General features: G+C 41.9%; 1 protein-coding gene across 1 annotated transcript in view; it reads left to right on the plus strand.

The window, feature by feature from the left end:
- Positions 1-11,316, plus strand: part of PSMB2 (proteasome subunit beta 2) — a 36,031-nt gene extending 24,715 nt beyond the window's left edge. The window contains exons 4-6 of the mRNA XM_027864335.1: positions 6,945-7,107; positions 9,051-9,100; positions 11,076-11,316. Of these exons, the coding sequence (XP_027720136.1) occupies positions 6,945-7,107; positions 9,051-9,100; positions 11,076-11,183 (321 nt within the window). The 3' untranslated portion in view covers positions 11,184-11,316. The remainder of the gene's footprint in view (positions 1-6,944; positions 7,108-9,050; positions 9,101-11,075) is intronic.
- Positions 11,317-11,524: the final 208 nt, after the last annotated feature.

Raw genomic sequence — 11,524 nt, forward strand, 5'->3', positions numbered from 1 at the left:
ATACACATAACAAGTATGAATCCCCCGTATGGAGTATTAGAAAGGACTTTATAGAGACCATCTAATCTAACCCTTCATTTTAAAGATAAAAAAAAATGCTGTAGAAGGTTATGTCATATCTAAAGTCATATTCAGCACTTCCAAACTTTTCATAAATGCTTTTTCTACCACACCATCGTTTCTCCAACTCTTAAGGTATTTGAAGTTATCTATCAAGCCATTCATTCAGCAAATGTTGTGTCTGTTAAAGTGCCATGTTCTAGACAGTAGGGGAAATAGGAAGATGAATGCAACATAATCCCTGCCATTGAGGAGCTTACAGTTTAGTGGAGGAGATAAGACATATACAGAAATAACTATAATATAAAATAGATATAAGTACATATGAAATATATGAACTGGGTGCATAAGTATTTGTATGAAGGGGGAGAAGAGGTAAGAATTTCTATCCAGGAAGTGAAGTTGAAGGCTTACATTAGCTAAACCTCACCATTCAACTAATCTTATTATTGTGTGGTTTCCATACCCTTTATCAATCTGTTCACCCACCTAGATATAGTCTAGTTGATATCCTTTTTAAAACATGGTTACTGGAATTGGATACAGAACTGCAGATTTGGACTGACCAGCATAGGTTCTGTTGGGATTTTAATTTTCTGAGTCTACTTTGATATGAATTAAGAATGTTTCATCTTTTCCCTTTGTTGTGTTTAATAGGCAGAACACCTGAATGGACTTAACCTCAAAAGCTAGTTTCTGCCTTTGTTATCATTTATATTTCATTTAGGAAAAGGAGTTAACCTTTCAAGATGCAGGAGTATATCAGAAGCTGCTACTCTGCTCATGTTGGGGTGAGAAGTAGAGTTGATAGGTCGGGTCTCCCCAGGCCTACATGAACTTGAGGTATGAAATGAGCATTTGGATGGGAAATTATAAGCAAGACTGATTTACTGAGGCCACTGTGTATCATACCCATGTGAACAAGTTGTGTAAATCATTCAGATGTGAAATATACCCATAGATCTATTGCTAAAAGTCCAGTCTCAGAAATGATATTTGATAGCTTTGTGAATTGATTGGCCTAGAAGGAGGGGCAGAGTGTATCTAAGTTTGAAGCACACTTTGTAGTTTATCAAGGTTTGCTCATAGTATCTATGTCATCATTATACAGATTCCTTTGTCCCACCAGCTCTTTATTCCTCCCCCTCCCCACCCCCCACCAAACTGCTAATGCCCTGGGAATGGAAGCACATAGCTCATGTACTGCTTAGCATACCAGGGTACTGCCCGTTATTTTGTAGTAAAGAAATAGCAGAATTTCTGAGGCACCTCAGTTGAGAGTGGTGTCCTATTCAATTAGAGGTGGCAAAGGCTGGCCTGAGTCCAAAGGAAGCCTGTCAATTCCTCTCCTTTTCCGTGTCCACGCTCAGCAGGATGCTTCCTCACGCCCACCTCGCTCCCCCTTGCTGTGACTTTGGCTTCCGCCAGATGTCACACCGCTGCTTGTCACCGCCCAGACTCCTGTCGCTGATTTTGTTGTTTCAGTGTATTTATCACAACTGTTCTCTTTAGCTGTAAAATTTATGGAATTTCACGCTCTTCTAATCGCTACAGTGTGTTTCTTTTAAATCAGAGGAAAGAAATACAAGAAGTTAGGTATGTATCCAGAGTTGAGGGGCAGCAAATACTGTCTTTAACAGAATTTGCTTACCTTCCCTTTAGATGTAAAAACCTTAACCTGAGCATAGGAGAGGGCTAGGAAGCAGGAAAAAAAAATTTTTTTTCCAGAATGCCCGAGGAGCAATAAGTAGGTGAAGAATCATACATATAGTGGTCTAGTTGGAAGGGATCTTAGAGAGGCGCAGATCATTTTGCAGTGGAGAGAACTGAGTCCCAAAAAGAAGGAAGAACATGCCTGTGGACCCATGTCAAATGAGTGGCAGGATGGGGACCAGAACTATGGTCTTCCATCTCCAGTTCTTTCCAGACTATTTTTCAAGGGTTCACATATTTAATGGCTATTCCCCTGCCTTTATTTTTCAACCTTCAGAGAACTTTTACAATTTTAGTAGTTCCCCTGTGATGTCCAGTTGTTCATTCAGATATACGATACAAAAGAAAGATCCTAAACCTAATACTATTACCTCAGAAAAGTGGTGCATTTTAAATAAACATTGCATTGTTAAGGTAAGAAAGAAGGCAATTTTTAATTTACTAGTATACTTTCCTAGCATTTTTTCCCTTACAAATTATGGGGGATGTTTTAGGAGATTTTTAATAATAATACCTTATATTTGCATATCAGTCTTGAGTGCCTAATCTCTTATCTCATTTGATCTTAACTATCTTGAGATGTAAGTAGTACTTTTATCCCTATTTTATGTCTGAGGAACCTGAGACTTTGAGAAAGTGAGTGATAAGTAAGTGGCAGAGCCAGGATTCAAACCCAAATCTCTGACCCCACTATTATTTCAGATTCAGAAATCAACTTAGTTGCATCACCAGAACAATCCCTCTTTCTTCATGTGGGTGCTGAAAGGTACTTGACTTTAAAACAGACTATGTTAACATTTACACAGCAAGCCCATAACTTGATGTCATTGACAGTGATGGCATGAACTGAAATGTTCACATGAAATGCTTGTGGTAATTCCACTCCCCTGTGGCAAGCTCTGGACCAGATGCTGAGAATAATTCAAAAGAAGTCAAGGATAGTGTCTCAATCCAGAAGACCTTGTTTAACTGGGGAGGCAAGAGCAGGAGGAACCATTAGAGAATATGGCACTGCATAATCCAATACAAAGTTGTGCAGACCACACAGCTAGGGGGTGCCAGAGGGCACAGAGTGTTGGTTCTGGAGTCAGGAAGACGTGAGCTCAAATCCAGCCTCAGATACTTACTAGCTGTGGGACCCTGGCAAGTGACTTAGCCACTGTCTGCCTTGGTTTCCTCATCTGTAAAATAGGAATAATAATAGCACCTACCTCTCAGAGTTGTTGTGAGGTGTAAATGGACATTTGCAAAGTGCTTAGCACAGAGTCTGACACATAGTAGGTACTTAATAAATGCTTGTCTCCTTCCTTTGTTTTGTTTTTTTAGGCAATTGGGGTTAAGTGACTTGCCCAGGGTCACACAGCTAGTGTCAAGTGTTTGGTCTGAGGCCGGATTTGAACTCAGGTTCTCCTGACTTCAGGGCCGGTGCTATATCCACTGCACCACCTAGCTGCCCCCTTGTCTCCTTCCTTTGTGAAGTAGGATTGAGCATCCAGTGATGATTGATAACTGTCCACTTTTATAAATTAATTGGGAAAGTTCTCACATAATGAAATAAAGTTAAAAATGGTAGCACAAAATAAAAAACAGCTGTTGGCATTAAAGGGGTGTGTGTAGACACTTAGAACAAGAGTGGACTTTCTAAATTCCTTATTGGGGGGAGGGGAGAGCAGTGCTAAATGTGTGGGCATATGCAAATATTTATTGACAAAATAGAAATGGAAGTGAATATTTAGGATGTTACACATCATGTATCTGCCTTCCAGGGAATCTTCCACTGCATACAGCCTGAGCTGATGCCCCTATGTTTATGGGTACCTAATCCATATTAGTATCAGGAACAGGAGTGATTGCTTTGCTAGGAGCCTTATTTCCATGAGTTTTCTGTAGAAATGTTTCTGATAGTGAACATGCTTACATTAAGACCTGAGAGGAATTAGCCCTGAGAGATTTAAATACCTTTTGGGCCTGTTCTGTGGGTTTTGAATGCCTGGACCTAGCCAAAACAAGAAGTATCTGCTCAGTGTAATAATCATCTAAGAGCTGATATAAGAAGTTCTCTCCTGAGGCTAAGGAAAGGAACAATAAATGTAATATTATTGGTGAGGGTCTGGGCTTGTGATATTCAAATGTCCTGGGATCTCAGGGTCGAGATCCCCTCTCTGCACCTAACGCTGATCTGCCCTTTCTCATTTGAGCATGCCACATGGGTCACTGAGCTTGCTACATGGATCACTGAGCAGTTAAGGGACTTACTCGTGGTCACACAGCTAATACAGGTCTTGATTTGAACCCAGATCTTCCTGACTCTGAGGTTACTTTTCCATTATTTATGTTACACTACCTCTCATAATACTCATGAATTAAGTCAAAATTGGACAATTTCTCAATTGTTGATGTGATTTAATTGGTTCAATCAGTCACTCTTTCCCTATCTTCAGTAATAAAATGCATGTTAACTTCTTGCACTATTAAACATTAACTGCTTATTGCTGAAATGTGTGACACATTCAAGTTTGATGCTAACCCAACATCATTAATACTGATGGGATCACTTGTACCTGCTTACATATATGGAATATTTTCCAAAACAGACAAACAAGAGTCAAATGTGGGGTTTGTTTGTAGAAAATGGATTGGGAATGATCTTGTTTTAGAGAGACACTGACTCAAGAGCATGAAGGCGTATAGGCAGGGAAGCATAACCCTCTCTTCAGTACTTAAAATGCCGCCTTTCTAGAGGAGTGAGAATGTGATGGCACACAAGACTTTATTTGAAATTTTAAAAAGACAGTGTGAGCTAGAGCTCTTCCATGAAGCACTGTCAGAAGAATGTCAGAGACTGCAAGTTGTTTCACAGATGTATCGATTTAATTAGTCTAGATAACACCATTTATTTATGCTTAAGCATCTCACACATACAAAAGTTGGTAATTCAGAGTCACACAATAATTTGTGAGTTATCTTCTGTACCACGTGTGGTAGCTTCTGAATACCAACTTTAGTGAGTACATGTCAGATGCTTAAGCATAAATAAATTATATTATATAGACCAATTAAGCGATGCATCTGTGTAACAACTTACATCTGGAATTCTTTTGACATAGGGTTCCATCCAAGATCTTCTGATAGTGGCCTTTTTTAATCTCCTGTATTTGTTGTAAATACACTTTGATCTAATAGGATAGGGTAGAGCAGGCAAGATCCTCATCAAATGCCTAGCTTCAGCAGTCTGAGCACTTTGTGTTTTCCAAGTTTGATCTTAAGCACATTTTTGCAGCTCTGGTGCTATAACGTAGACTGCTGCCCTGTAGTGTTCCAGCCATTGAGATTGGGCCAGTCAGCAGAATACAAATAACCATTTAAAGTCCTAAGATGCACATTTTTTGTGTTCTGGGACAAATAAGGGGACCAAACAGTTTTACCTGATATTGGTCAACAAAAGAAGCCATATTGGAGACAAGTAAATAGTAAAAGCACTATTCTAATTTTAACTGTCAGAGCAGCAAACTATCTTGTGTGTACCTATTTTGTGGGACGGTGTTAGGTGCAAAACAAACACAAAGGTTATTCAGTTCTCTCTTTCTGTCCATCTAGATTAATTAAGCATTTTGTTCTTGTGGGAGCGCTAAGCTACCAGTCATAGTCTTGAATATTCTTTGAATTTGGAAAGCATGTTTACTTACAAAGAGGTCAAAAAAAGAAAAGGTCATTAATTCCATTTTACAGATGAGGAAATCGGTACATAGAAATTAAAGGAATTTCCACCCTAACTCAGATTTGCTAGCAAGTTGATCATTGAACCAGATTGAAAACCTAAGAGTCTCTGGACTCTTGCTGTCTCTTAATATACTGTATAAAAATGTGATAGGCCAGCAGTGGAAGTTTCAATAACTTGTCAGTTTGTCTTTCTTCAGTGCTCTGTCAGTTTGATCAAACCCTGTGGTTTAGGGTTGCTCTTTAGTCTATTTTAGTGAATCCTCTTATTTAGGCTGGCCACCTTATCTACTTTAGTTTTCTAACGAATGCATAATATTTTCATTTGCTCTTATGTGGGTTTTCTCTGGCTGCCAAATATCTATATTAATAATTTAGTACTCAAATATAAAATGCCACTTTTTATAGGCATATAATCCAATTCCATGAACTCGTGTCATTCTGTGCTCTATGATAGTGTGTTAAGGTCTTTGAGAGTAATGTGCATATAATCACATATGTTCTCGAATACTCACATAACCATATACATACACGGTTCCCCACTGCAGCAAATGTAAGATGAATATATATTATGTAGAAAAAAATGAAACCTTGTAAAATGGAAGATCACTGGCAAGGGCTTTAAGGTATTACCCATTCTGTGAACTTAATGTGGTAAATGTCCAGGCTCTTGCAATACAAATGGGTGGTCTTTTTTGGATGTGAAGAATGAGGTAAGTTTCTCCAAATTTTTCCCGACAGAGTTGCATTTGAGGCTACAGGGTATCAAGAATGGGAAAGAATACAGATGAAATCCAAGCAGCGTTAGAAGTTATTTTTAAAACCTTGGTTTCTTAAAGAAAAATTATAGCATTTAATTTAAGGATGTAGCTTTTCTGTTTTTCTGATATTTGTTTACACTTAAGAACTTCCTCCATCCCTCTTTTCTTCCCTTTTCCCCCATAGAACAAGGTGAGCATTGATTGTTAATGCCTCTGGTGAACATAATTTCTTTCACATTAATATGAATAGCCAGGCCACTATGTAATATTTTGGTCCAACTGTCAGGGTCTTAAACATTAATAATGAAAGACATGGTTTGGGCCAGTACACTCCCACATTTGTGATTGCCACCCACCTTAGTGCTGGACATGCGGGGCTCCTAGTAGAGTCCAAGCTTCATCTTGGAAGCTGACCGTGTACTCTTGTTCTGTAGCCTTCTCTGGAGATGGGCCTTGAGGCAACAGCAGTATGCCAAAAATACACTTGTATTAGAAGAAAGCAGCACTGCCTCTCCCTACCCCCAACTTCCTCATCCTGGGTTCTCTGTTGAAATAGTCTTTGAAGGATGGTTTGTTCAGCTGCTAAGGAACATCTTCTTGTCAGTGGGAGGGTTTGGGGAAACACCATTGACTTCGAAAAGCAATTTAGTATTGGTGCTTTAAACCAAAGCTGTGCCGTGTTTTCTTCCACAGACCCCATACCATGTCAACCTCCTGTTGGCTGGCTATGATGAGCACGAAGGACCTGCACTGTACTATATGGACTACCTGGCAGCCTTGGCCAAAGCTCCATTTGCAGCCCATGGTTATGGTGCTTTCTTGACCCTCAGCATCCTAGATCGTTATTACAAACCAAGTAAGTAACAGTGTTCGCTGGAGGAAACTGCAGAGCCGCATCTGGCTGGTCCTCAGCAGTGTCCACTGGCGCACAAAGAGGGGTCACCAGGGCTGAACTGATGGTGTTTGACTGGCACAGATGGAAGCCAGCTGGTATGGGAAGGACTAGCTTGGGGACCAAGGATTCATCTTGTCCCACTAAGTTACAAAAAGCAGAATTAGCCTCAAGGTAAAAAACTTCTTTATCAGAGCTGTCTGGAAGTGAATGAGCGGCTTGGGGGTAATGGGTTCTCCATCACAGAAGGTCCTCGGACAGAGTCTGTATGATGACTTAGTCACTCTTACTCAGAGACAGGCAAAACAAGGTGACCAGCCCAGGGTGTCTGTGAAGCATCAGTCTTAATGATGTGTTTTCCTTCCAGATAAATGCAGTTAATCATGTCACGTGGGTCTTGGTGTTCTTCAGAAATCTGAAGGAACCTCTTTATCTTGCCAGCAAAAGTCTTTTTTTTCCCTGTGAAATGTTGCTGATAGGCAGAGGTTTTTACTAAATCAAATCTCGTTTTGGCAAATTTGTGTTTAACAAGCCTTGGCATTACTGGTCTTCAGCAGTTGGAATTTGTTTCTCATTTTGTCCCTCTGTGTATCATTGGCACCCGATCTACAGCTCCCATGGAATTGAACAGGTGGTCAGTCAATTGCCTTAAGAATTCAGTGACCTGGGGAGAGTAGGTGAGGCAGAGGAGGTGAGACAGAGAGCCATGAAAGTCCCAGTGAGGACAACTGTGGCTCTGGTTTTTTAACCCATTTTTGACCCATTATTTCTGTATCTACCCTGTCTTCTAGATCAGTATTGATCAGCAGTCTCCCCTTGGAGAGCAGGACTGGTTTTCCAGTTCAGTTTGACAAACATTATTAAACTATGTACAAAACCTTGTGCTAGAGGTGGTGGAGATAGTAATATCAGTAAGGTGCTGTTTTTGTCCAGATCCACTAATCAACTCGCAACAAAAATCATGGGTGTAGGGATCCTGAGTTGTGTATGGGTCTGGCCTTATAGCTCCTTCTTCCTTCCAGCCCAAGGCTATGCGTCCTAGCACCTGTATTAACCATTACAAGGAAGAGGTGGTTCTGATAGCCTTAGCTTTTTATGAGCCCTAGCTTGGCCACGGGGACAGATAACTTTTCCTCTAAATTTTCCTCTTTCCCTCTCCATCAAGCACAGTAAAAATGAAGTGTTTCCATTTGGTGCAGTTTCCATTTCCTATAAGCTCAACCAAATCAGTATTAAAATCTCTGGCTAAGACATTACTAGCCCTTGCCTTTTGGTAATTCTGTTGTGACTCATCAGTGATTCTTCCAGCCTGCCCACCAAGAACCAGGAGGAAATAATCCAAGCCCCCCAAACCCTAGTTGCACAACATGTCATCCCAGTTTACCATCCCCATCAAGAGCTCCTTTTTGCCCTAATGTGTGAGAATCACAGAGATAGCCCACGCGTGCCTTCCCTATTGTTGTAGTTAATACCAAGCAGGGAAAGTAGCACTGAAACCCAGACCCCGCTTTTCCCCTTGACTTGCAGCCGGCCATAGGCAGATGGAGCTGATTTAAATCTGTAATAAAGTCAAGGGGAGAGAGACGGCTGGACTTCTCCAAAGGCAGATCCCTGGCCATGGGAGGCAAAATTCCGTCATGCTTCCCATTCCCTGTAACAAATTGATTTGCAATGGCTTGTGGCAGTAGGAACACTTGGGTCCAGGGCACCCTGGAGTACATATGGAATGTGTTTGCTCTAGGTTGGAAGGAGAGTTTTTCTTCAACTCTTTTCTTTTGGTCGTGTGTGCACTGAGCTGAAAAAGCTGTTTAAATTTAATAAAATGTTTGGGGTAGGAGAGTTAGGCTATAATTAAAGCAACCTGTGTGTGCGTGTGTGTAGCAGTGTGTCTCTGTTTTCTCTTTCAGGTATCACACGTGAGGAGGCAGTAGAGCTCCTGAAGAAATGTCTGGAAGAGGTGAGTGGCTCCCATGTGATCTTGAGAAAGGAATGTTTGTCTGCTTGTGTTTGCCAATATTTTTCCTGTTCCTCAGTCGCATTTTTTTCCTGTCCTTGCCAGAAGGCGTAATAAATACCCACTAGCCAGATGTGGAGTGGCTACTGAGGGGAGGATTTGGGGGGTAGCAACCTTGTTATCTTTGCTAGCATGGTTCACATCCTCCCCAAAGTAAACTCTTCATCTTAATTGCTTTTCCTCACTGCTTGTTCTTCTAAACTTAATATCCTATTGGTGCAGCCAGCCACGTATGGCATTTTTTTAAGCTTTGTATCTACTGTGACCCTCAGATTTGACCTCTTTAAAAAACATACATCAATCGAATGAGGTAAACTATATCAAGCACTTTGCAGACCTTAAAGTGCTCTATCAATGGTAGCCATTAGGTGTGTGTGATTTCTTAAATAATTTTCCTTCAGTGTGGAGTGTAGACAAAATAAACTCCTTCAGTAGGGAGTATAGACAAGTCTACATTCAAGGGGCAGCAGAAAGGAAGTTGGAGGTTTGGAGCAAAGGAAAGGGCCAAAGTGGAGATGGATGTTCGGAACATTTGGTCATTGAGCTGGTAAGGGAAAGGTTTCTTTTTATTGACCTTTCATCCCAGGGTTGCACATGACAGTCTAAAAATGGAAGACTGGCAGTCTCTCTTTCTGGAGAAAACAATCACTTTAGGCTTCTCAGTATGGTAACTTTCATAATTTTCTTTGCCCGTACTTAGAGTGAGGGACAGAGCACACCATGGTCTAACTAGTAGGAGAGCTGGGTGGGAGGGTGTGTGTGCAGTGAATGTTAGTTTATCGTCTCCCAGAAGCCTGTTGCGTTCACTCCATTGCAGCAGCTCCCTCTGCTCCCCCCCCCCCCTTTATTTGTCAATCTCCCTACCGGAGCAGCATCGGAGAACAAACTCTCTTTCATACTTTCCTGATCAAGTCAGCTGAGAGGCTGGGGCAGCTGAGGGGGCCACAGAGGTAGCTTTAAGGGAACACTTAGAATCTTCCCATGTGCTCCTGAGCCTCTTTGTTTGCTAATGCTCACAAAGACTGTCAATCTAAGCTCTGCAGTGCCCAGTGTGAGGCTGGCACTTGACCTCAAGCTTTTGGTGAAGTGTAGATTAGTGCATGGTGCTCAGCCATAGAGGAGGCTTCTGGGAGTTTGTCTTGTCTTGGACTGCTTGTATTGCTCTGCTGGAGTTGGGGGTTTCAAGGTGTGAAGGTTTGAGCAGGGCAGATGGCAGCATCCTAAAGGAAGCCTAGGAAGCTTCCTTCCTCATATGAGGAGGGTTATTGGAAAGGAGGAGGCTAGGAAGGACACAGAGGAGCAATGATTTCCTCCAGCTCCTTTCCTCAGTTATCCCCAGCTGGGATAGCAGCAAAATCTGCTTTGAAATGTACAGACCACAATCCCCTTGCAATTTCCTCTTACACAGAAATGCTTGTTAGAAAGCAGAGATGATTCCTCCTGACACATTGACCTGAATTGGAGAAGGGAGTTGGGAGAGAGGGTTTGAGGTGGGAAGGAGAAACTTGCTCTCACTTTGCTTTAGGAGATTGGCTAATGAGACCTGGAAAGAGCAGTGCCTTGGCCGCTGGCCTGCTTTTTCTTTTATTAGGTATTAGTTCAAGACAGATTTTCTACAGTGTAAGAAAGATTTGTGTACTACAGGCTGAGTGGTTTAACAAATCTAAGTTCTCATACCCCTTTGAGACCAGACCCCACTCTTTGTGTTCCCAACTGAGCCTCTCAGGCCAGGGAACTCTTGGGAGCTGGCTGGGACAGTCTGTTGGAGGGCAGAAGGAGTGGGGCTTTCTTGCTTCTTTTGGGTCAGGCATCCAACCACATGCCCTGGCTCCTGTTAGATGGCACGCACGCTGCTCAGCCTTCCTGGCCTCTGGCCTCAGCATGGAGCTTGTCGTCATCTTCTTTGTCTCCCCTGCAGCTCCAGAAGCGCTTTATCCTGAACCTGCCGTCCTTCAGCGTCCGCATCATCGACAAAGATGGCATCCACGATCTGGACACCATCCTGCCTTCCAAGGGGGGCTCCTAACCCACCACCATCCCCCTCAACTGACCCCACTGGCCAGCTCACCTTTTTGTGACTGGCTCCTTTACTATTGTTTTCTACGCTTCTGAAATTCCCAGAGAACTAGATGCCAATAAAACTGGCTGTTGACAAGTTAGGCTCTTGCTTCTTTCAGTTTGATTGGACTCTTCCCTCAGGGAAGACACGTTCTGCCATCCAACTTAGTGAATGGTCCCTTTTCCTTGAGGGTAATTCAGTTGGGTTTCCCACTACCATCTCTTCTGCTCAGTGTACTCCTGTGTTGTGCTTTTTTTTTTTTTTAAAGAAATTTTTATTGATATTTTTTGTTTTGATATCACATTCCT

The sequence above is a fragment of the Vombatus ursinus genome, unplaced genomic scaffold (assembly GCF_900497805.2).
Source record: "Vombatus ursinus unplaced genomic scaffold, bare-nosed wombat genome assembly UNPS02014775.1, whole genome shotgun sequence".
Classification (NCBI taxonomy): domain Eukaryota; kingdom Metazoa; phylum Chordata; class Mammalia; order Diprotodontia; family Vombatidae; genus Vombatus; species Vombatus ursinus.